Raw genomic sequence first — 26,820 nt, 5'->3', positions numbered from 1 at the left:
TCTGTAAGATGCGCCAATTCCGGCACATAGCCTCTTTCTTCCCACTGCCCTGTAGTGTTGGCATATGGGGTAAAAAGGGGTTAATGTCACCTTTGTATTGTAAGGTGACATTAAGCTGGTTTAGTAATGGAGAAGTGTCAATAAGACACCTATCCATTACTAATCCTATAGTTTGTAAAGGGTTAAATAAACACACACACATGCAGAATAAAGTATTTTAATGAAATAAAACACTAAACACTGTTTGACCATTTTATTGTTACTGGTAATCCAAGAGAAGCCCTTGATCTCCTGTAAAAAAAATTAAAATAAAAAACCAACAATATACCCATACCTGTCCGGCGTACAGTCAGTCCCACGCTGTAATCAATATCTGGGGTATATACAGTTTACAACCGGTAGAGGTGCTAATGCGACCGTCCCAGGTGTAAACTACTGGGGAATGAATGAAATGCTGGGAGCGGAGCTTCAGTGACTAGCGGTGACGTCACGGAAGCTGTGGTCCCTGCCGGCATGAACTAAGATGAACTCTTGAGCGTGGGAAAATGCCAGCTGATTGCACTCGTCCGTAGTGAGTATGAGCCCTCTGACTGATATGTAACCAGCCACCTATCTAACTAGCTTACATTTGGGATACAGCAGGCTTTTTCACATTTAGCTACTGAAAAAATATTATTTAGAATGCTATAATTGTGCATGGAGCACAACAGAAGCAGTGCACAACACACTTGGAGGACATGTGCCCTGCTGGCTTTGTCTGTGAACCTCAGTAATGACCCAAAAAAAGAAATTCCGGAAGGTACATTTTACAGCCACACTGGACACTATCTAGCTACATTATCTGACTGATATACAATCGCCTAACTAACCAGCTATCATCTTGCTGTTAACAGTGCCAGCGTCAGGAGCAGCCTCTGTGTGCTGTTACAGTGCCAAAATGGCGCTAAAACAAGATGTCTGCTATTTATATGGAGAGGGACATGTGATTTCAGCAGCCAATGACACAAACCGTTGTGTCAGGACATTGTGGGCGCTTCCTGTGCCTTGATTGGCTAGCCGCAATATGCACACAAAGTTAGAGGGGAAAAAAAAAAAAAAAAAGACTGTAGTGCTGTGCTTAAAAGAACTCCGTGCCTCTGGGTTCTGAAAGCCCCCTACCCTCATCAAACACGTGCCCAACGCTCATGATACACCACCATTATCGTTGCTAAAGTGCTGAAAATATTTTTGTGGCAACGTAAATATATCCCCGCACTTTTACCGAATGTTATAGTTTTTTACCCATTTTATAAAATTTAGCTCGAGTGTCCGATAACTAATCCGAATGTGCCATATTCGTGCCGAATTTATATTTGGCGATCGTTTTCCGAACAAATTCGTCCATCTCTACTCGTTACCTGCATTAAAGACAGCTGTCTTACATAGTCACCCTTATAAACGACTTCTGTCCACAGACTCAATTAATCAGTCAGACTCTAACCTCTACAACATGGGCAAGACCAAAGAGCTTTACAAGGATGTCAGAGACAAGATCATAGACCTGCACAAAGCTGGAATGGGCTACAAAACCATAAGTACGACGCTGGGCGAGAAGGAGACAACTGTTGGTGCAATAGTAAGAAAATGGAAGAAATACAAAATGACTGTCAATCGACATCGATCTGTGGCACCATGGAAAATCTCACCTCGTGGAGTAACCTTGATGAACTACACGGAGGAAACTTGTTAATGATCTCAAGGCAGCTGGGACCACAGTCACCAAGAAAACTGGTAACACATTATGCCGTAAAGGTTTAAAATCCTGCAGTGCCCACAAGGTCCCCTTGCTCAAGAAGGCACATATGCAGGCCCATCTGAAGTTTGCCAATGAACACCTGAATATTTCTGTAATTGGGAGAAGGTGCTGTGGTCAGATGAGACAAAAATTGAGCTCTTTGGCATTAACTCAACTCACCGTGTTTGGAGGAAGAGAAATGCTAACTATAACCAAAAGAACACCGTTCCCACTGCACGGAGGTGGAAACATTATGTTTTGGGGGATGTTTCTCTGCTTAGGGCACAGGACTACTTCACTGAATCAATGGGAGAATGGATGGAGCCAAATACCGTAAAATCCTGATTGACAACTTACTTCCCTCCACCAGGACATTAAAAATGGGTCATGGCTGGGTCTTCCAGCAAGACAATGACCCAAAACATACAGCCAAGGTAACAAAGGAGTTGCTTAAAAATAAGCACATTAACCCCTTTCTGACCTCGGACGGGATAGTACGTCCGAGGTCAAAACCCCCGCTTTGATGCGGGCTCCGGAAAACTATTTTAAATACTTTGGTAAATGTTATGGTTCTCAATGGCAAGAGAACATAGCCCAGCAAACATTAGTACTAGCTCTTGGAAGGATGGAAACTAAACTGACCATGAACTAAACCTGCCGCACAACTAACAGTAGCCGGGTAGCGTTGCCTACGTTTTTTATCCCTAGACGCCCAGCGCCGGCCGGAGGACTAACTAATCCTGGCAGAGGAAAATATAGTCCTGGCTCACCTCTAGAGAAATTTCCCCGATAGGCAGACAGAGGCCCCCACATATATTGGCGGTGATTTTAGATGAAATGACAAACGTAGTATGAAAATAGGTTTAGCAAAATTGAGGTCCGCTTACTAGATAGCAGGAAGACAGAAAGGACACTTTCATGGTCAGCTGAAAACCCTATCAAAATACCATCCTGAAATTACTTTAAGACTCTAGTATTAACTCATAACATCAGAGTGGCAATTTCAGATCACAAGAGCTTTCCAGACACAGAAACGAAACTACAGCTGTGAACTGGAACAAAATGCAAAAACAAACGAGGACTAAAGTCCAACTTAGCTGGGAGTTGTCTAGCAGCAGGAACATGCACAGAAAGGCTTCTGATTACAATGTTGACCGGCATGGAAGTGACAGAGAAGCAAGGTTAAATAGCGACTCCCACATCCTGATGGAAACAGGTGAACAGAGGGGATGATGCACACCAGTTCAATTCCACCAGTGGCCACCGGGGTAGCCCAAAATCCAATTTCACAACAGGTAAATCTGTCAAGGAAATGGAGGACATGGCTGTGAGGGGTTTTAACAAACATTAACGTTAATTAAAAGGATGTGATTGTTTCAGTGGAAAGTATTGGAATAATGAGCATGAGGTGGTGGCACGAGGAGGAGAAAGATGTCTGACATGGTCCAAGGAACAAATATATTGTCCTGCTAAATTTGACCAGTTTCTGTCTGTTTTGTCCATTTGTTTTTCATACAAAACCCCTTGTCCGGAAAACTATTTTAAATACTTTGGTAAATCTGTCAAGGAAATGGAGGACATGGTTGTGAGGGGTTTTAACAAACATTAACGTTAATTAAAAGGATGTGATTGTTTCACTATTCTACATGTTACATCCACAGGGAAAACCAATATGAACTACTCCTGTTCTGGTATCATACTCCTTTGCTCCTGCATAAACTTAATCCTACCATCTCTAATTGTTGTTGGAGATGTGGGAATGCAAAAGGTGACCTATCACATTTGTTTTGGCCATGCCTAAACATGCAAGGTTTCTGGGAAATTGTCAAGTCCTTGATTTATAAAGTTACCGGCCTCCAGATCCCTTTGGATCCAAAATTTAATTTACTCAATATATCACCATTTCAACTAGGTCGTAAATTTAAACAGCTTTTATTACACATAACAATGTCTGCCAGATGATCGATAGCCTGTAAGTGGAAGTCGGTTCAGCCCCTATACTGATTACTCAACTTCAGTTGCGAATACAAGATATACGAGGTACGGAATATCTTACAGCTATGCAGAATAACATTATGGACTGTTATAATGTAGTTTGGACTCTTTGGGGCATGTATTGGGTTCAGAGAGACTACCAGTAAGTGTGGTGGCAATTAGTTGTCACGGGACATATAGTGAGTTTGGTTCTTAATCTCTTTCCCTTCCCCCCCAGTCTGTCTTAAGGTACCTTCACACTGAACAACTTAACAACGATATCGCTAGCTATCCGTGACGTTGCAGCGTCCTGGATATCGTTGTGTTTGACACGCAGCAGCGATCAGGATCCTGCTGTGATGTCGTTCGTCGGAGCTAGGAGGCCAGCACCTTATTTCGTCGCTGGATCTCCCGCAGACATTGCTGGATCGGTGTGTGTGACACCGATCCAGCGATGTCTTCACTGGTAACCAGGGTAAACATCGGGTTACTAAGCGCAGGGCCGCACTTAGTAACCCGATATTTACCTTGGTTACCAGCGTAAAAGTTAAAAAAAACAAACACTACATACTTACCTTCCGCTGTCTGTCCCCCGGCGCTGTGCTTCTCTGCACTGTGAGCGCCGGCCAGCCGGAAAGCACAGCGGTGACGTCACCGCTCTGCTTTCCGGCCGTTGTGCTTACACAGTGCAGAGAAGCAGAACGCCGGGGGACAGACAGCGGAAGGTAAGTATGTAGTGTTTGTTTTTTTTTACTTTTATGCTGGTAACCAGGGTAAACATCGGGTTACTAAGCGCGGCCCTGCGCTTAGTAACCCGATGTTTACCCTGGTTACCTGGGGACCTCGGCATCGTTGGTCGCTGGAGAGCTGTCTGTGTGACAGCTCTCCAGCGACCAAAAAGCGACGCTGCAGCGATCGGGATCGTTGTCTGGATCGCTGCAGCGTCGCTTAGTGTGACGGTACCTTTAGTGTCTTGTTGGATCATGGTTTCTGTTTAAACAACATATTGAGATGCGGACTTGCTGTGTTGAGATTACTCGCTAATGATGATAGATCAGTGTACTGTTAGAAACTGTATCTACTGATGCTATCTTAAGAAATAGGTTTTTGAATTAAATGATCTTTTCTGTACTACTATTCTGAAAATTGTAAAACAAAAATTGAATTATATAAAGAACACTGGGGAGGACAGTTAGAACCCTAGGGGTAGTAGGAATAGAACAATGCAGAGGGCAATTAATACATGTTCTACTCCCCCTCACCCCAGTGATCTTTTTCATTTTGGCCTTTCTATTTCAAAGTGGACGCTGATTCTTTTAGTGTGAAGTTAAAATGTTAACCTCTTAATTGTTCTACAAAGTATTTTGCTCTGCTGTGTATAACTTTAGCATCGACGACCGAGACCTGTTTGCTATCCGACTGGCTTGGGACAGGTGGAGATACCAGGTGGAGGGTTTTCCCACCTGGTGACTCTACCAATCACATCTGCTGAGCAAATGAATCCGTGATGGGTTTGCTTATTCTACTCAGCATTTGACAGCGGCATTTAACTAGTTAATGGGCGCGGGCGGATCGCGATTCCGCTCACGCTCATTGCGCGCACATGTCAGCTGTACAAAACAGCTGACATGTCGCGGCTTTGAGGTGTGAAAGATAGAGGCGTGTGCACTACTATTGATGGTGCCCAGGTAGGTTCCCACACCATGTGACACTTCAAAGAAAAGAACCTGGCACACAACTTAATGCTCGTGAATATTTAATCGTAGTAGCCAAAAAATGTTTTGGTCCTTTATCCGGACCTTCATCAGTTCCGTACTAGTAATAGAATGGTTGATTAACGTGACAACAGTGTCATGCAGGGCACAGCTTGATCTGCGTCTGGTGCTGAAAAGATCAAGCTGTGCCCTGCGGCTTTGAGGTGGGCTTACCGTCGGAGCCCACCTCAAAGCGGGGGTTCTGCCAGCTGACGTACTATTCCGTCAGCTGGCAGAAAGGGGTTAACATTGTCACATTTTTGAAGCTGTGACAGTTTACCCTTAAGGGGTTAAAAAAACGCTACCAGTTTCTTCATTGTTCAATGGTGTGAAAAAAATGACCAGAAAATTACAGAAAAAAAGACTTCACAAAAACCCAGGGAAACTCTCCAAAAATAGACCATGATAGGAAAAAAATTACACTAATTGAAAAAACTCCAGGTGCTGTCAATCAGGCTGGGTGGGTGGAAATCGATATAAACTTTTGCAACTGACTGCCCAGTCATTTTGACATGGATTTTTCACAGTGACTAGACCAGACTCATCGGGTCGAGGAGATCTATTTGGCGGTGTATGTGGTTTGTGTTGTGAAATCTGGTGCAGATCTGCTTAACGATAATTAATGCAAATCCCTTTTTTGTGCCGAAATGTTTAAATGATGATTGTAAAATGCTAATGGACAGGATTTAGTAATAATATTTTAAATCCTTAGCAGGCTATAATCATCATAGCAGTCAGCTTGAAGTAATGGTTACTTCTTTGTGTGATTAATCTGATGTTTAAGAAGATAAGATTTTTCTTTAAAACATTTCCTACATTGTAGACATGAAAATGACTTCTCCCCTGTGTGAGATTTTTGGTGTGAAGATAAAGATGAGCTTTGGGAAAAGCACTTTCCACATTCTGAACATGAATATGGCTTCTCCCCTGTGTGAATTCTTTGATGTGCAACTAGAACTGATTTCCGTGTAAAACATCTCCCACATTCGTTACATGAAAATGACTTCTCCCCTGTGTGAGATTTTTGGTGTGCAAATAAAGATGAGCTTTGGGAAAAGCACTTTCCACATTCTGAACATGAATATGGCTTCTCCCCTGTGTGAATTCTTTGATGTGTAACTAGAGCTGATTTCTGTGTAAAACATTTCCCACATTCGGAACATGAAAATGGCTTCTCCCCTGTGTGGATTTTCTGATGTCCAACAAGTCTTGCTTTAATCATAAAACATTTCCCACATTCTGAACATACATATGGCCTTTCCCCTGTGTGAATTCTAAGATGTTTAACAAGGTTATCTCTAGTGGTAAAACATTTCTCACATTCTGAACATGAGTATGGCTTCTTCTCTGTATGAACTCTCTCATGTAGAACTAAAGCAGATTTACCCTTAAAACATTTCCCACATTCTGAACACGAAAAAGGCTTCTCCCCTGTATGAATTCTCTTATGTATCACTAAAGTAAAATTATCCTTAAAATATTTCCCACATTCTGAACATAACCATTTTTTCTTTTTTGCGCGAGTTCCTTTGTATTCACAATCCATTGTGTTATTTTTGTTTTGCTGAACGGTCTGCGATGAATCAAAATATAGAAGTTGTTGAAAAGGATCAGATGACAGATTTGTGCTGTGAGGGGTTGGAGATAAATCTGACATAATGGCTTGACCTTCATATATTTCAGGTGTGATATCAACATCATCTCTTTTAAAATCTGAAAATATCAGATGTCCCTCTGAACTCCGGGTACAGTTATCTGCCAAAAATTAAAAACAACTTTATTAATTTTTAGAAACACTGCTTTAAAAGGATTGCTACCCTTTATCAACTTTTTGCCCATATGTTCAGTTATAGGTTAAAAAAAAAAAAAAAAAAAAAAAAAAAACACAAAAAGATACCCTTGAGCTTTGCTTGCTCTTTCCAGGTCCAGTGCCTTCTCTCTACAGCTAACCTGGTCTCTGTTGATTGGCTGCAGTGGTGACGACGCTGCAGAAAATCACTGAGCTCAGTAACGCTGCCGCAATTTTTCATTTTGGCCTTTCTATTTCAAAGTGGACGCTGATTCTTTTAGTGTGAAGTTAAAATGTTAACCTCTTAATTGTTCTACAAAGTATTTTGCTCTGCTGTGTATAACTTTAGCATCGACGACCGAGACCTGTTTGCTATCCGACTGGCTTGGGACAGGTGGAGATACCAGGTGGAGGGTTTTCCCACCTGGTGACTCTACCAATCACATCTGCTGAGCAAATGAATCCGTGATGGGTTTGCTTATTCTACTTGATGTGTACACATTTGCCTTGCAGATAGAAGATGTTAAAGCAGATGGCGAGTGTGCATAAGACATTGGATTTTATTTAAAAAAACTTCCGGTGAGCTACCTTAGCTCAAGAAGTTTGGGACCTTGTGGTGGCATGTTCTATCTATTCACAAAAAAAAAACAGTTGTCATCAAATACCTGCTAGCTTGTTGCTCCTGAACTTTTTCCTAATTTTTCTTGGATCCTTGCAAATAAAGTTACATTTCCTTTCAGCCTAACATCCATAGTCTAAAGGTCAATACATTCTTGAATGGGGACATGGGCTGACTCTACTCAAGACATATCAAAAAGTTTAATGCAGATGCTACAAGCTGCACATTCCAGTATATCTGTGGATTCCCAATTATTTCAAGAGCTCCTTCTTAAGCCACTAATTCTAAATTGCTTCTCTGGGAGTTCCTCTTTTATCTTGAAGTCCAGCATGTGTCATCCCTTTAGCGATATTTCCTTGCTGCTGGTCAACGCTTAAATTAAACAATCAATCTCTGCAGCGGAATTTAAGTGTGTCTTTCCAACAACAATCATGGGGTGCTTTTTCGCAACTTCACCACACTTAGATTTTTTCTCCAATTCTCCAGTACATTTTATGGTTTTACAAATAATGTCATTCAAAACTACAACTCATCCCATCAAAAATAAAATAAAAAAAATAGAAAAGCGCAAAGAAAGGAGTACTTATTTTTCAGTTTCCCTGCCATTCCTCCTGCACTGCTGACCAATTACTCTGCCAATCTCTGTACTTACAGATGGACAGATATACTACTCACAAAAAGTTAGGGATATTTGAGTTTTAGTTGAAATTTATGGAAAACATAAAAAGTTCACGCTACAGTGATATTTTATCATGAAAGGAGGGCATTTAAGTAGAAGCATGCAATGGTTATTTCCTCATCTCAAACAATTTATTGAAAGAAAAGCCAACAACAGTGGTGGTTATACCCCAAAGGAAAATGTCAGTGTCTCAATATTATCTTGTCATGTGGCCTTGAGCATCAGTTACAGCTTGACAACGATGTCTCAAGCTGTTCAAAAGTAGAGTTATTGTTTGCTGAGGCAAGACATTACACTCTTCTTGAAGGGCGACCCGCTGGTCACTGAGGTTCTGGGGTACAGTTACCATGTCTCTAAATGGAGACTGGTAATTCCATAGGTTTTCTATGGGACTCAGGTCTGGAGTAAGTGCAGGCCACTCGATCTGAAGTACCCCAGTCTCCAATAGCTGTTCTCTAATGATGCAACCTCGATGAGCTGGAGCATTGTTGTCCATGAACAGGAAATTAGGCCTGTGCTGTTCGCACAGAGGCACAATGACTGGATGACTGGAATGTTATTCAAGTAGTAGGGTTTTGTCACTGTACAATTTACAGAGTGTGGGACACTTCTGAATTGATTAGACCCACCTGTCTACACTAACACCACCACCAAAGGCTTGTATGGTGATAATAGTGGCTGATGCATAGCGCTCTCCTTGATGTCTCCAACATCGATGGCGGCCATCATTTCTGCTCAGCGTGAATCTTTCATCAGTGAACAGCGCTGAGATGTACTTCTCCCTCGTCCAAGGTAGATGCTCCCTGGCCCATGGAGGTGTAGTTAGGTACTCTTGCAGGCTGTCTAGCACACAGACCATGCTGATGTAAACGGTTTTGAATGGTTTGACATGACACTTGGATGCATCTCACTTTCCTTAACTGTTCCTGGAGTTGTGTGGCATTCATCATCCAGTACCGAAGGGCATAGTTCACAGTGAAGCGGTCATCCCTGTGGGATGTGGTCCAAGAACATCCACTTCTCTGCCTTTCTGTGACTCTTCCAGTCTCTCTGTATCTTTGTGCACCCTGCTGATGACACTGTGTCACTCTAAGCTCAGTGGCCACTTCTGTCTGAGCACATCCTGCTTGAATCCTCACAATATCGAGGCACTGTTGATCAATTTTCAGGTGTCGTCTTGGTCTCATGATGTGAAAACGTGAACAGCATGATGTGGAGAACTGTTTAAATATCAATTCTAATTGAACCCCGAAATGTATTGGCCGATTCATGGATCAAACACCTGTTGTGAATTTTGCCACTAAGCTTCTTGTTAGAGAACAGCAAGTTGTGCAAAAAGTACTGAAACATTGAACAGTTGGACATGTGTATTCAAAAGTTTTGAGAAGGTGACATTAAGTTCACCTAAAAAGGTTAGAATGTATTCCATATTCAGCCTAAAATTTTGCTGAAAGCCAAATATCCCTAACTTTTTGTGAGTAGTGTAAAGGACTGATCACTGACCACAGCGGTGACCAGTTTGTCTCTGATCCGGCCAGTCATTAGCTTCAGAAAAAAAACATTTCTGTATAGCCAGAACAGATGTATTTTTTTCTTTGTTGAAAATGTGTCTCTTCAATTGTAGCCACCAAAACTTTACAGGTAACAAAAAGTTATAAAATAGCTGTGTAACATACCCTAAAAACTGAGACATATAGTTGCACCAGCCAGTGATGGACTAGTATATGTGACCTCAGTGGTCACTACTCACCTGTGCGGATATCTGTAGGAATCTCCTCCTTACACCGCTCATCACCTCTCACATACGTCTCTGTAGTATTAATATGGGTCAGATCTTCAGCCTGAAAACAAATATTGTAAAAGCCACAGACAGATGGAGAAGCTGTGTGAAATTATAAATAACAGAAAAAAAATAATCATAAATTAACATGATGCCCAAGAATGTCAGCAGTAGTTATCAGATAGCTGGGGGTCTTCTGTATAAATCCAACCTTTTGACTCCTAATTCTAACCAGCAGCCTCCAGACATCTGACATGAATAGTGTTTTCAGCTTTAAGCTATGTGCCCACGTTGCAGAAAAGCATTTCCGCAACTCCCTGCCGCTGGTAAAACGCATGCGGAATTCGCATGCGTTTTCTGGCACAACACAAACATTTTGCAAGCGTTTTTAGCTTGCAGAATGCTTGCGTTTTCCAAGAGATTTGAAGCATCGCTTGACAAATGTGACCAACTTTTTACTATTGATGCTGCCTATGCAGCATCAATAGTAAAAGATAGAATGTTAAAAATAATTTTAAAAAATGGTTATTCTCACCATCCGACGGCCCCCGATCTCAGCGGCTCTCCCGACGGCTTCCGTTCCCAGGGATGCTTTGCGCGAAGGACCTTTGTGACATCACGGTCTTTCGCACACAGCATCCCTGGGAACGGAAGCCGACGCGTGCACCGCTGAGAGGCGGGAGGACTCCGGGGGCCATCAGAAGGTAAGTATATCGCTATTTTTCATTTTAGTTCTTTTTTTTTTTTTTTTTTACAGAAATATGGTTCCCAAGGGCCTGGAGGAGTCTCCTCTCCTCCAGACCCTGGGTACCATGCGCACATGAAGTGCTCACTTTTCCGCAGCGGGAAATGGGCACAGCAACTGCGGAGTCCCATAGGATTGCATGGGAATGTGGTTTTTAAGCGTTTTTATGCGTTTCCGCTGTGGCAAAAAACACGGCAGAAACACATTAAAAAAACGCAACGTGGGCACACAGCCTTAATCCTCTCATCTCCACCAAGTATATAACATTCACTAAATGGTGACTTTATTAGACACATCCATTGTTCTGTAGGACTATTGGCCGTATGGTCAAAATAGCTTCTTACAGTGCAACAAATTAGCTAGATACAGTAGGTACTAATAAACCCTAAACAGCTCGATCCATCTTGTCTTGCATAATTAAGATCTGGGGACTACAAAGGTCATGGAAGCAATGGAGAATTTTTATTTTTTTTTAATCAATCACAACATGTAAAGGCTAATCTAGCACTGACAACCATGCCATGTTTGAAGTTGCTCAGATAACTCAATAGTACCATTCTAATATGGATTCACACTGAAGCTGATCAAATAAAAGCTCATGTGATCTTTGGAGCACTCTGAGGTGATGGGTCATTAGATATAAAAAAGCTTCAATAATGAAATGACCAATGTCTCTAACAATGTGGCCATTCAGTGCATAAAACACAATAGCAAACACGACAGACTGCAAGACCTTCACAGCCTTCTACACATCATAGAAGACATTTATTTACACCTTCTCGCCATCTACCTGATGATCCTGAGGAACATTGGGATCTTGTTTACAGTTCTGTTGAAGAAGAGGACGGGGACATCTCTCTGGTGTTGTCCTCTTACTGGATAGAACTGGAGGAAACACATACAGGTGCTGGATTCATTATTTACATACAGATAATTATAGGATATGTGTATTTAGTCACACATTTAGTTGGGCAGCAAGGTGGCTCAGTGGTTAGCACTGCTGCCTTGCAGCGCTAGAGTCCTGGGTTCAAAGCTCACCAAGGACAACATCTGCAAGGAGTTTGTATGTTCTCCCCATGTTTGCATGGGTTTCCTCCGGGTACTCCGGTTTCCTTCCACAATACAAAGATAGGGATAGGGAATTTAGATTGTGATGATAATGTGTGCAAACTGTATTATTATTATTTAGTCCTGTCTATTACCTGGTGATGTGAGGGGCTGGGGAACCTCCATCATGACGTTCTCGTACAGATCTTTGTGTCCTTCTAAATACTCCCACTCCTCCATGGAGAAATAGATGGTGACATCCTGACACCTTATAGGAACCTGACACATACAATGATACCATCATCCCCCCGATCCCTCTATAGCGTTACTGTATAATATCCCATCATTCCCAGCAGTGTCACCTCCCCAGTCAGCAGCTCAATCATCTTGTAGGTGAGGTCTAGGATCTTCTGGTCATTGATGTCCTCATGTGTCAGGGGGTGAGGTGGAGGCCCAGTGATTGGGCTCAGGGGTCTTCCCCATCCCTCAGGCACAGGGTCCTGACAGCGTTCACTAGAGGTCTTCTTCACTACTGTGTAATCCTGGTTATGGAGAGACACATTAATAAACCTCACTACAGACATTCCCAGAGTCCTCACCTCTCCAGTTCTGTCCATCTGTTATTCCCATAGATAAGAATAATGTAATGTGACGCCATCAGAATCTCTCACCTCTCCAGTAAGCCGGAAGAGGATCTCTAGGGTGAGGTGTAATATTCTCTCCGCCATCTTGTCCCTGTCCTTATCCATCCTTGTAGGGTCAATAAGGAAACTTCTCTTAAAAAGAAGATCTCCACTGAGAGGATCCGATATTGTAGGGACCTGAAAAGGAAAAAAGATGAGCTGATATAAAATTATAAAAAATCCCATGTAATAATACAATTACTGGATATATTGGGTTTGACAAGATTGAAAAAATTGTAATTATAGTGTTATTAAAAAGATAAAAATGGCAATGGGTGTGGTAGTGTAAAAGGAAAAAATATATACTATGGCTAAGAACGTGGAAGCCATAAGAAGCAGCACCATCCATCAGGGCTATAGTAGAAACAAGTGCAGATACCAACTGTCCTCAGTTGCCTCCGTTGAGCATAGTAGTGGGGAGGAAGAAAAGGGTATTATGGAATACATGAATATATGGCACCACATGTTTCATCTCAGTTACAGCAGGATAATTTATCCTATGACAGTGACATCAGTTTGAATCAGTGTCTACTGCCATAGCAGTTAATCTTTTAATTGCCGACTTTTAATTCCATTATTTAAACCTCTGGCTGTTCTGCCCCTTAGTCCAAAGCCACACAGCACTATGGGGACTAAGGAACATATTTTATAACAACAACTTCCTTGACTTAATTTTTGGGAAGAAATAAATATTGGCCTTTGATCGGAGATGATGGTGTACATAATTCAATTACCTAGTTAGTGACTTTGTCAGCTGTGATACAAGGGGCACAGGTAGAAGCTGCCAAGGTGGTAGTGGCACTCAGCGTCATGGCAAATAGAGCTGGAGTACAGCAGAGGAGAAGGAGGATAAGAGCTAGGTTTTCCAGGACAGTTCCCACACTGAGGCAAGGAATGATCAGAAATTATGATAATGAACATTGTGTGGTGGACAAGACCTGGGAAACTGACATTATGCTGAGGTGAAGTTATCAGTGAAGGAAGGTGGTGGTGTGGAAGATGAAGATCATAGCCTTCATTCAGCCCAAATATCTTCTGGGGGCGTATCTGCTTATTCTGCAGTCAGCTAGGGAGCAAGTGATGCTTCAAGTGCTGTAGGTGGAGTCCCTATATCTTGGGTGTGGGAATTTATTTTTCAAATTGCTGGCCGATAAACCTTTTGCAGTGTGCTGCCTGTGAAGACGGAACATAAGCCCTGAATGTCCATACTTGAATAGACTAGGAACTGCATCTCACTATCTTAACATACACTGACACCACTTGTTCATTTAGGAAAACAAGCTGGCCAGTTGTAGGAACAAAGCTCAAGCTACCCTACTACCCATTCTCCTTGCACTCATCTTTCTGGTAGCCAAGCTGTATCCTCAAATAGTTGGTTGGTGTCATTATCATCAAACTACTGCTTGATGTACTCTGACTAGTCCTCCTTCACCCAGTCAGATATTCATCTCATATTGTGTAGCCAGAAAACAGGCTCACAATCATGCTTTTATGTGCCATCTAAACCCCCACTCAATTAACTTTGCTGATGGTGCTGTACATCTTAGTGAACTCCACTTCTTTTCAAGAAAGTATGAAGTTTTCTGAGGCAACGTAGATGAAATTATTTCTCATAGAAAGATATGCCTACCATACTGTATACACAAGAAGCAGGAACTATGGTCAAGAAGATAACGTTACTCATGACCCACTGGGTGAAAGCTTTGAGAAAGCAGTGATGCTCCATGGTAAAATTATATGTGGTAATGAAGCCTCCATGGTAGATATGGTTCCATTGCCTGCCAGTTTTTACTCACCTCTTGCACATCCTCCTCAATGGACATGACTCCATCTTCTATAGAAACAAAACAAAGGTAACATTCTAAATTTAACTCCCTTTGTAAAATTTTCCCTATGATGATTTTATATCGATGGTCTAAAAGCATGGCTATCCAATGGTTATCCCTTTGATAGATGCCAATAAAATACATTGTACTTACTTCGGTCCCTTAGTCTTTTCGTTCTTTTAAATTTAAGCACTGACAAACTGTTTTACAGATTGTGAGAAAGAGCAACAAAAGCCATACAGGTGATGAGCTGTTCCTCTCCATTAAAAAGCAAATTTTACACTGCATAACGCCCCACAAACTGCAACTGGGCATTGTCATTAGCAAAAATACCCAGACCTTTCAGTCTGCTTTACATTTGTGCCAAGTAACCAATGCTCACTCCATTGTACACATTCTAAATTTAATTATGCAAAATTTCTTCAATAAGATTCATCACTTGAGTAGGGTGGTGGCCATTGACAGAAAGGTATCTTGGCATGTCAACCATTCTTATGTGGTGAAGCACGTTCATCAGGCTTGGCAAAAACAGAATTATATGCTTGAGCACCACCTGATTTTCAGTACACTGGAATTCAACACTGTATATGTTTGATTATTTCTACAATCAGTGTAAAGCGGTGACGGATTATATCTTTCAACATTCAAACTGTAGCTTGGTTTACTTTGAAGTTCACCACTGGCAACTTAGGAGGGATTTGTATCATCTACTGAAGCCTTTCAAATGCAAAGACTACTAGATTTGTCAATAGTTAGAACTTTGGCAAAACACTCACAAGAATGCAATAGGGAACAGAAGAAAAACGCAACTACTAAATGTTCATCTAGGCCTTGGGGCTGTTAGGGACCCTCAACATCAATCTTTCATGCAACATTTTGTGGCAGAGGGGAGGCAGCAGCGAGTGGATGTTGTAGTTCTAATATATTAATGACCATCGGGAACCCATATTGGTAGCCTGTCTTTAACCCCTTCCCGACCTATGACGCATACGCTGCATCATGAAAGTCGGTGCCAATCCGACCTATGACGCAGCGTATGCGTCATGGAGGGATCGCGTCCCTGCAGATCGGGTGAAAGGGTTGACTCCAATTTCACCCGATCTGCAGGGACAGGGGGAGTGGTACTATAGCCCAGAGGGGGTGGCTTCACCCCCCCCCCCCCCGTGGCTACGATCGCTCTGATTGGCTGATGAAAGTGAAAACAGCCAATCAGAGGGATTTGCAATATTTCACCTATGAAAAGTGGTGAAATATTACAATCCAGCCATGGCCGATGATATTGCAGCATCGGCCATGGCTGGATTGTAATATTTCACCACTTTTCATAGGTGAAATATTCCTCCGTCCTGTGCTCCGCTCCCCTCCATCCTCCTGTCCGCTCCCCCCGTCCTCCTGTCCGCTCCCCGCGTGCTCCGATCCCACCCCCTGTGCACCGATCCCCCCGTGCTCCGATCCCACCCCCTCATACTTACCGAGCCTCCCGGTGTCCGTCCGTCTTCTCCATGGGCGCCGCCATCTTCCAAAATGGCGGGCGCATGTGCAGTGCGCCCGCCGAATCTGCAGGGCGGCAGATTCGTTCCAGGTACATTTTGATCACTGTGATAAAACCTATCACAGTGATCAAAATAGACAAAATAGTAAATGAACCCCCCCTTTTTCACCCCCACATGTAGGGACAATAATAAAATAAAGAAATTATATTTACTTTTATTTTTTCACTAGGGTTAGGGTTAAAACTAGGGTTAGGGTTAGAATTAGGCCTCTCATATTTCCGTCGGTACGGGGCCGTCGCAAACCATCGGCCCGACGGACGTTGTGCACAATGTGGGCAGCAGATGCAGTTTTCAGACGCATCCGCTGCCCATTCTCAAGTCCGGGGAGGAGGGGGCGGAGTTCCGGCCGCGAGTTCGCGGTCGGAAATGGCGGAACCGCCAGACAAAAAAAGTTACATTGAACGTTTTTTTGTCCCGGCGGTCCGCCAAAACACGGTGGATCCATTGTACGACGGACCCGACGTGTGACCATCCGTCGCCAAAAAAAGTCTATGGGCAAAAAACGGATCCTGCGGGCACGTTTGCAGGATCCGTTTTTTGCCCAAAACGATGGATTGTGACGGATGGCAAAAACGCTAATGTGAAAGTAGCCTTAGGGTTAGGGCTAGAATCAGGCTATGTGCACATGGTGCGGATTTGGCTGCGGATCCGCAGCGGATTGGCCGCTGCGGATTCGTAGCAGTTTTCCATCAGGTTTACAATACCATGTAAACCTATGGAAAACCAAATCCGCTGTGCCGATGGTGCGGAAAATACAGTGTGGAAACGCTGCATTGTATTTTCTGCAGCATGTCAATTCTTTGTGCGGATTCCGCAGCGTTTTACACCTGTTCCACAATAGGAATCCGCAGGTGAAATCCGCACAAAAAACACTGGAAATCCGCAGTAAAACCACAGGTAAAACGCAGTGCCTTTTACCTGCGGATTTTTAAAAAATGGTGCGGAAAAATCTCACACGAATCCGCAACGTGGGCACATAGAGTTAAGGTTGGAATTAGGGCTAGGGTTGGAAATAGGGTTAAGATTAGGCCTGTGGTTAGGGTTATGGGTGTGTTGGGGTTAGGGTTGTGGTTAGGGTTGTGATTAGGGTTAGGGTTGGGATTAGGGTTAGGATTAGGGTTGGGACTAGGGGTGTGTTGGGGTTAGTGTTGGAGTTAGAATTGAGGGGTTTCCACTGTTTAGGCACATCAGGTGTCTCCAAACGCAACATGGTGCCACCATTGATTCCAGCTAATCTTGCGTACAAAAAGTCAAATGATGCTCCCTCCTTTCTGAGCCCCAACGTGCACCCAAACAGTGGTTTACCCCCACATATGGGGTACCAGCACACTCAGGACAAACCAGGCAACAACTATTGGGGTCCAATTTCTCCTGTTACCCTTGTGAAAATAAAAAATTGCTTGCTAAAACATAATTTTTGAGGAAAGAAAAATGATTTATTTTCACGGCTCTGCGTTATAAAACTTCTGTGAAGCACTTGGGGGTTTAAAGTGCTCACCACACATCTAGATAAGTTCATTGGGGGGTCTAGTTTCCAAAATGGGGTCACTTATCGGGGGTTTCTACTGTTTAGGCACATCAGGGGCTCTGCAAACGTAACATGATGCTCGCAGACCATTCCATCAAAGTCTGCATTCCAAAACGTCACTACTTCGCTTCCGAGCTCTGCTATGCGCCCAAACAGTGGTCCCCCCCCCACATATGGGGTATCAGTGTACTCAGGACAAACTGGACAACAACTTTTGGGGTCCTATTTCTCATGTTACTCTTGTGAAAATAAAAAATTGCGAGCTAAAAAATAATTTTTGAGGAAAGAAAAATGATTTGCTATTTTCATCGCTCTGTGTTATAAACTTTTGTGAAGCACTTGGGGGTTTAAAGTGGTCACCGCACATCAAGATTAGTTCCATGGGAGGTCTAGTTTCCAAAATGGGGTCACATGTGGGAGAGCTCCAATGTTTAGGTACATCAGGGGCTCTCCAAACGCAACATGGTGTCCGCTAACGATTGGAGCTAATTTTTCATTCAAAAAGTCAAATGGCGCTCTTTCCCTTTCGAGCCCTGCCGTGTGCCCAAACAGTGGTTTACCCCCACATGTGAGGTATCAGTGTACTCAGGAGAAATTGCCCAATAAATTTTAGGTTCCATTTTATCCTGTTGCCCATGTGGAAATGAACAAATTGAGGCTAAAATAATTTTTTTGTGAAAAAAAAGTACTTTTTCATTTTTACGGATCAATTTGTGAAGCACCTGGGGGTTCAAAGTGCTCACTATGCATCTAGATAAGTTCCTTGGGGTTCTAGTTTCTAAAATGGGGTCACTTGTGGGGGAACTCCAATCTTTAGGTACACTAAAGGGGCTCTCCAAACGCGACATGGTGTCCTCTAACGATTGGAGCAAATTTTTTATTGAAAAAGTCAAATGGCGCTCCTTCCCTTCCGAGCCCTGTCGCACGCTGAAACAGTGGTTCCCCCCACATATGGGGTATCGGCGTACTCAGGACAAATTGTACAATAACTTTTGGGGTCCAGTTTCTCTTTTTACCCTTGGTAAAATGAAAAATTGTTGCTAAAAGATCATTTTTGTGACTAAAAAGTTAAATGTTAATTTTTTCCTTCCATGTTGCTTCTGCTGCTGTGAAGCACCTGAAGGGTTAATAAACTTCTTGAATGTGGTTTTGAGCACCTTGAGGGGTGCAGTTTTTAGAATGGTGTCACTTTGGGGTATTTTCAGCCATATAGACCCCCTCAAACTGACTTCAAATGTGAGGTGGTGCCTAAAAAAAATGGTTTTGTAAATATCGTTGTAAAAATGAGAAATCGCTAGTCAAATTTTAACCCTTATAACTTCCTAGCAAAAAAAAATATATGTTGTTTCCATAATTGTGCTGATGTAAAGTAGACATGTGGGTAATGTTGTAATGTTATTTATTAAATATTTAGTGTCACATAACTCTCTTGTTTAACAGAATAAAAATTCAAAATTAGAAAATTGCGAAATTTTCTAAATTTTCGCCAAATTTCCATTTTTTTCAAAAATAAACGCAAAAATTATCGACCTAAATTTACCACTAACATGAAGCCCAATATGTCATGAAAAAACATTCTCAGAACTGCTGGGATCCGTTAAAGTGTTCCTGAGTTATTACTTCATAAAGGGACACTGGTCACAATTGCAAAAAATGGCCAGGTCATTAAGGTCAAAATAGGCTGGGTCATGAAGGGGTTATAGACTACTTTAAGACCTCTTTAAGATATTATACAGTTAGGCTCCTTTCAGACATAGCGCATTTTTGAGCGCTATTTTGCGGGCGCTTTTCAAAAATGCGCAATGTCATTTTCGTCTGCCGGCAAAGTGAATGAGAAATTCACTTTGCCGTTCAGACACACCGCAAAAAAACGCGGCGCTTTTGTCTGCAAACACGCCGGCGTAAAAAGAATTGACATGTCAATTCTTTACGCAGCGGCGTGTCTGCGTATCCCCATAGGGCCCCATATTACCGTCCACACACAGCGCCTTTGTCCTGGGTGTCGGCGTCTTTGTACGGAGGGGTTGACACCCAGGACCGGACGTGACGTCGGACAGGAAGAGGGAAGCCCCCGCCCCCCAGTGAAGCAGCATGGATAAATGAATGAGCATAAACGTGGGGCTGCTGGGGATGTCCCGGCCGTTCATGTGATTGATCGGTATACCGACAAACCAGCTGATGTCCCGGCCGGTCAGCTGATAGTCAGCTGATCGCAGGCGCTGGAAGCTCATTCCAGGTCTGTCACGGGGCTGAGAAGTCATGAATTTGATTTCTCAGCCCCGTGAACTGATGAAGCAGAGTCGGGGATGCTACGGATGCAGGTAACTATGATGGAGTTAAATTAGAATCAAATAAAGACTTCTTGCCTGTTTATTTTGATTAAAATATTTTTTCTGTGTCTGTCTTTATTTACTTTTACCGTACAGGGTTACGAGGGGGGGCGTCTGACTGACGCCTGCCCTAGTAACCTGGGGTTAGTGACAGTGGGGTTAGTAAACCCCAGCTGATGTCTGTTCCGCTTGCTGAGGCGTCTTTGGCTCAAGGCCATTGCAGCTGGCAGAATCGACATGATGTTAACTCCAGTGTGTATTGTATTCCGAGTCATAAAGACAGGAAATGACCTCAATGACTTTTTTTTTTCCCCTTTTTTTTTTTTTTCAAACAAACTTTATTTTCAGTACACAATGCTGAAAAAAACGCAGCTGCAAAAAACGCAGCAAAAAACGCAGTGTGTGAAAGCAGCTGCGTTTTTTGCCTGCGTAAAAAAACGCAGGTAAAGCAGCAGCAAAATACGCGCGCGTAAAAATACGCAGCAAATATGCTGTGTGTGAAAGTAGCCTAACAGTTCAGCTCATATTAGCCTTGCAGTTTTCTGTAACTTTCTTAACACCTGGTGTACCTGACACGCCCACAGGGCAGTGGGGTTCTCGGTACCGGGTCCGGTCGCAAAAGGGGATGTCACGGTGGTCACCATCACGGAGTTCTCTTTTCCCAGTACAGGTCCATGAGCCTTTCCTACTTGCGCCTTTCTAAGTGACGTCCTTGCTGCTTTAAGCTTCCTACAAGGTCCTCCAGTTTCCCCCCTGTCCTGGAACAGGTACCTGCACGACGGGCAGCTTGAGCCTTTTTACAGGGACTCTCAGATGCCCCGGGCTCCTCCAGGGCTGCTGCATCTCAGTCGTGGTGCGGGCAGGTGACGTATAGTGTAGTGCCCTCCGGTTCTGCTCTGTGTCCTAGAGTCCACGAAAGCCTTGAGCTCCCGGTAACCAGATTACTGCGCTTTAGCTCCGACGGTGTCCTGCCACAGTTCCCCTCTGAGCTCTGCTTCTCTCCTGTGCTCCTTCCCTTCCGGCTGCTCCACATGCAACCCAACAAGATACTCCTTCCCAGAGGCTGCAGCTCCACATGACTGCCAGGCCTCTCACGTCTGCTCCAGACATCCTTCTCCTTCTGTGTCTCTACAACTGAACTCACTCCTCCTCCAGGTCAGGAAACAAAGCACAGGGAAGCTCCCCTGAATCCGGGTCTGGAGCTCCCCCTCCTTTCCTGGATTTAGAATGTGTTGCATGTGTGTGCCTTACCTGGTGAAGAGAACTCCTTTGCCTCTGAGCATAACATCACCTTCCCCAAAGGAAAAGCAACATCACTGCAGCAACCGGTAAGGCTGCTTTCACACTAGCATCGGTACGGGGCCGTCGCGCTGCGTCAGCCCGACGTACCGACGCATACTGTGAAAAAAATGCCCGACGTGGGCAGCGGAAGCAGTCTTACGATGCTTCCGCTGCCCCATTGCAAGGTCCGGGGAGGAGGGGGTGGAGTTTCGGCCGCGCATGCCTGGTCGAAAATGGCGGTGCGCCAAAACACGACGCAACCGTCGCACGACGGTTGCGACGTGTGGCACTGCATCGCTAATAAAAGTCTATGGAGAAAAAAAAGCATCCTGCTGGCAACTTTGTAGGATGCGTTTTTTATCCACAATGACGCATTGCGACGTGCAGTGCCCAACGCTAGTGTGAAAGTAGCCTAACCTGGGGTGCTGCATACCAATTACTGCATAGCTTTGTTATCAGTGTTCAGAGAGAACATGCTTATAGTATCATCCAATACCAGCTAATTACTGCATACCTTTGTGATTACTGTTAGTAAGAAAGTGAATCCTCCACTTACTATATATTTTCGTTATAAGTTTCTGTAAGAAAGTGTGTTTATATTATGGTAGAATATTCGGTGCCAGGAAAGCGTCTGGGCATGATCTGTGTGATGACGTATTTGTCGAAGGTGATTGATATCTGAAGAGTTGGCCACTCAGAAAGAAGGATATTACTTTGGACAAATAGAATCTGTTAGAGCTTGTGTAACACTTGATTACGTAAGCATTTTTTCAAAAGTAAAGATATAAGCTGGTGAAGACTTCAGCTAAGACAGAAGCCTGTAAACTATAGATCGGAAGGGATGCCCGTGTGGGTCTATAGTGTAGGATATCCCAGGAATTCTCTATCTTCACCGTTTGGCTTCGCACGGTTGACGTTTCCGGATAGATGATACTCTTTTCCTGGTGAAGTTTTTCTTGTGTAGAGTGTAATGTAAGTACATTACCATTGTGATGTATATTATGCAAAAGTGTACGCAATATCACACTATTTTCTGTAATCACTGAATTACTGTAATAAAATTAATCACCTTCTTTAAAGCCGTATCCGATCCCTTTAAGTGCTTGGCAAAACAGATGTAGAGTGGAACATCAAATTATCCCATGTATATACAGGGAACAAGGCTGTCAGTCTGAAATACATGATGACAATTGTTGAAGCAATCAGGCATGCATTAGGGATGAATTTAATTCCTGCAGCTGATGCCAAAAATTAGATCAACCATATCATCTGCCTGCCTGTCCAATGTATAAAGGAGAAAGGATTTCTGCGGACAATTTGCACGCTGTTGAAGAGACTGAGATGTAGATCTAGGTAGGATTTGATAGAAAAGTAGTGGTTTATTCGATGTTAAAAATTACTTCTTCATCAAGAGATGACCACATGAGCCTCATCGATTACCTGTCCACTGTGTTCTACGCTGTTGAGCTTCCGCCAGTACTGATCGCCCTCACCCTGTCCATCATATTATATTTAAACTGCGCAGCAACAGCTGTCTAGGCTTTCAGTGCTGCCCCCACAAAGATGGGCATCCTTCTGCCTGTCCCCTCATATTCTAAACAAATGGTTGCTACACTGTCAATAGATAGCCACACATTTCCAGCATGTCCATTTTGTAGACATACTATATTGCTGGAGCTGCCATTGCTGTCCCTACATAGCTGGACATCTTCATTCCTGTCTCATCATATTCTACATTGTGTGCTACTGCTGCTGATAAATAGCCACATGCATAACCTTCTTGTCCATAGTGTTCTATAGCTATACTACGCACTGATGCTATTTATCCTCCCTTGTACAGGGTAAATGAACACAAAGCTGTTCCCAAATAATGGATAATTTATGGGTGGCTTTTAAGAGGCCATTGCTTCTTCACATTCAAAAATGCTCTCATAAAAAGGAATAATTCTTGGATGGCTTGTTAAAAAGTCATTGCTTCAATATTGTACCAATCAGCAACCTGTTGATGATCTGAAAACAGAAAATTTCTGGTCAGCTTGTTAATAAGTCATTGTTTCTTCTTTTTCCAAACTTCAAACCCATTGAAAAAGTATACAAATCCTATGACTGCAATGTGTTATTAAACAGGCTGTTGATCACCAAGTGCTACCATCTAATAATGAGCATGTTATAAGGTGTTATCCGAGAATGCTCGTGTGCTAACCGAGTGTCTTTTAGGCACTCCCTGCATGTGTTGCCGCTGTCGAGCAGCCCCGAGACATGCAGGTGCAGAGACTCTAACATTTTATTTGAGCATGCCAAAGTCACTCGGTTAGCACCCGAGCATGCGCAGATCACACCATCTCCGAGCATGTTCGCTCGTCACGATTATCATCTATTTAACCATAGCCATATACATGTGCTTCTCACAAAATTAGATCATCAAAAAGTTAATTTATTGCAGTTCTTCAATCCAAATAGTGAAACTAATATTATCTAGAGTCACTACAAACAGAGTGATCTATTTCAAGTGTTTATTTCTGTTGATGTTGATGATTATGGCGTACAGCCAATGAAAACCCAAAAGACATCATCTCCGTAAATTAGAATAATTAACAAAAAACAACTGCAAAGGCTTGCTAAGCATTTTAAAAGGTCCCTAAGGGTATGTCTCCACGGGCCGGATTACATCTGGATTAGCTGCGGATTGAACGCTAGGTACAGCCACAGAGTTCAACCCGAAGCGTCCAGATGTTACCGCATAGTGGAAGGGATATTATGAAATCCCGTCTACACTATGCGTTGGAACACGCATCCGGCGGCCCTGCGTTTACGGACATGCGGCACGTCTTTTTAGAACACAGCATGTCTGTTTACCTTGCGGCACCGCTCCGTCACCACAAGGTAAATAACAGTTCTATACATGGGGTGCGGCAATTCCAGATGTGTTCAATGAACACATCCGGAATCACCACGCGTACAGAAGGGGCGGTGCGGGTTTTCCGCTCCGTCCAAAGCGCCGACAATCCGGCCCGTGGACACGCACCCTTAGTCTGTTTCAGTAGGCTCCACAATCATGTGGAAGACTACTGACTTGACAGATGTCCAGAAGGCAGTCATTGATACACATCTCAGTAGGTACAAAAACTCACAATACACCTCAGCTGCTGCAGAACCTCATTATACAAACCTCAGCTGTTGCAAAACCTCAAAATACGCACCTCAGCTGCTGCTGAACCTCGTAATATACAAATCAGCTGCTGCACGAAAATGAAAGCATAGTGCAAATGTCAGATCCACACCAGGCTCCTTATTATTTACATTTCCATTGCAGATTAACCCTATTCAATGTATATTATATGGAGCAAGAAGAAATCTGCCAGTAACAAGTGCAGATTCAGGCAGCGGATTTCTTGTAAATTTGCAACCAAACCCGCAGTGGAAATTTTCGGCGACGTGTGAACAAAGCCTACAGTTGTGCGCATACAACCTCTTTCAGACGTCCATGTACTCACATGGTTTCTGAAGGAGACACTTCAGAAAAACGCTTCTTTTAGTCGCCTCACGGCTTTCGAAGTCTGAACCGCTTACCCCCCAAAAAAATATAGAAAAGATGGAACGTAGCCGAGCGAGTCGTCCTCTCACAGCCACGTAAATGCTGAGGTCGCTAATGAGCACTGCAGGAGCTCGGCTCCTTATGTTAGGAAGGGGTTAATCAAGAAGTTACATATGTATCCCAGAATGCACCAATAACAATAAAGATGATATAGTTTTCGGTATATAACAAAGGCCAGCACTTAGGGGGTTACTGCCCCCTCCCAGTAATGGGGAATCTCCAGCACCTACCTCCACCTGCAGAGCCGCACACCACATATATGGCTGTTCTGTGCACACAGGACCTGGGATGAGGTCACAGGAGGGGAGGAGTCAGGGGTCACATGATCAGGGGCCTCAGTGTATGCAGGACTGTGCTGTGCTGGTTGTCATGGTGCTGGAGGATAGTCCATAGTATATCATTGTACCTTGATGTGTATACCCCTTTAAGGGAGGATAGAAATGAGATGGCTGCCGCCTTGTCTTCCTGTGAATCCCATGTTGGGGCTTCATAGAAAAATGTCATTTTGTCTATATAATGCAATCCAGCTGGATTGTATTATATAGAACAAGCGATTAAACGGTCACATGTTAAGGCCTTCCAAGATATAGAAAACAACACTGATATTATAAAAATTCTCTCTCTATATATATAAAATATATAAGGGAGGATGGTGGCTCAGTGGTTAGCACTGCAGTCTCTAGTCCTGGGTTCAGATTCCAACAAGTACAACATCTGCAAGGAGTTTGTATGTTCTCCCGTGTTTATGTTTCTTCCCACACTCCAAAGACACAGTGATAGGGATTTTAGATTGTGAGCCCCAATGGGGACAGTGATGATGTTTGTAAAGTGCTGTGGAATATGATGGTACTATAGAAATGGCCCGAAAGTGTTGGCACCCTCACTTTATTATTATTATTATTTATTGTTATAGCGCCATTTATTCCATGGCGCTTTACATGTGAGGAGGGGTATACATAATAAAAACAAGTATAATAATCTTAAACAATACAAGTCACAACTGGTACAGGAGGAGAGAGGACCCTGCCCGCGAAGGCTCACAATCTACAAGGGATGGGTGAGAATACAGTAGGTGAGGGTAGAGCTGGTCATGCAGCGGTTTGGTTGATCGGTGGTTACTGCAGGTTGTAGGCTTGTCAGAAGAGGTGGGTCTTCAGATTCTTTTTGAAGATTTTGATGGTAGGCGAGAGTCTGATGTGTTGTGGTAGAGAGTTCCAGAGTAGGGGTGGTACACGAGAGAAATCTTGTATGCGATTGTGGGAAGAGGAGATAAGAGGGGAGTAGAGAAGGAGATCTTGTGAGGATCGGAGGTTGCGTGCAGGTAAGTACCGGGAGACGAGGTCACAGATGTAAGGAGGAGACAGGTTGTGGATGGCTTTGTACGTCATGGTTAGGGTTTTGTACTGGAGTCTCTGGGTAATGGGGAGCCAGTGAAGGGATTGACAGAGGGGAGAGGCCAGAGAATAGCGGGGGGACAGGTGGATTAGTCGGGCAGCAGAGTTTAGAATAGATTGGAGGGGTGCGAGAGTGTTCGAGGGGAGGCCACAGAGCAGGAGGTTGCAGTAGTCGAGGCGAGAGATGATGAGGGCATGGACTAGGGTTTTTGCAGATTCTTGGTTGAGGAATGAACGGACTCGTGAAATATTTTTGAGTTGAAGTCGGCAGGAAGTGGAAAGGGCTTGGATATGTGGTTTGAAGGAGAGATCAGCGTCAAGGATTACCCCGAGGCAGCAAGCTTGTGGGACTGGGGAGAGTGGGTAGCCGTTTACTGTAATGCATAGGTTCATTGGGGGGGTCACGTGAGATGGGGGAAAGACAATGAATTCTGTTTTGTCCATGTTAAGTTTTAGAAATCTAGCGGAG

The 26,820-nt window shown here is 43.4% G+C and overlaps 2 protein-coding genes across 3 annotated transcripts in view; both read right to left on the bottom strand.

Moving 5' to 3' along the window:
- LOC143767365 (uncharacterized) overlaps window positions 1-26,820 on the bottom strand; it is a 307,056-nt gene that overhangs the window by 249,008 nt on the left and 31,228 nt on the right. The window lies entirely within an intron of this gene.
- On the bottom strand, window positions 4,708-25,346 carry LOC143767375 (uncharacterized). 2 transcript variants are annotated; one of them, XM_077255668.1, is made up of 7 exons: window positions 25,188-25,346; window positions 12,833-12,982; window positions 12,524-12,703; window positions 12,317-12,440; window positions 11,905-11,999; window positions 10,340-10,430; window positions 4,708-7,257 (listed from the first exon to the last, which is right to left on the bottom strand). In XM_077255668.1, the coding sequence occupies exons 1-7, from the start codon at window positions 25,212-25,214 to the stop codon at window positions 6,254-6,256; spliced, it is 1,671 nt and encodes a 556-aa protein (XP_077111783.1). In that variant the 5' UTR covers window positions 25,215-25,346; the 3' UTR covers window positions 4,708-6,253. The 2 variants fall into 2 exon arrangements, with proteins under 2 accessions (XP_077111783.1, XP_077111781.1); XM_077255666.1 differs by lacking the exon at window positions 25,188-25,346 and adding an exon at window positions 14,641-14,674.

The sequence above is a fragment of the Ranitomeya variabilis genome, chromosome 4, assembly GCF_051348905.1.
Source record: "Ranitomeya variabilis isolate aRanVar5 chromosome 4, aRanVar5.hap1, whole genome shotgun sequence".
Lineage (NCBI taxonomy): Eukaryota > Metazoa > Chordata > Amphibia > Anura > Dendrobatidae > Ranitomeya > Ranitomeya variabilis.
The sequence above is the reverse complement of the archived record's forward strand: the minus strand, read 5'-3'. Positions and strand labels throughout refer to the sequence as shown.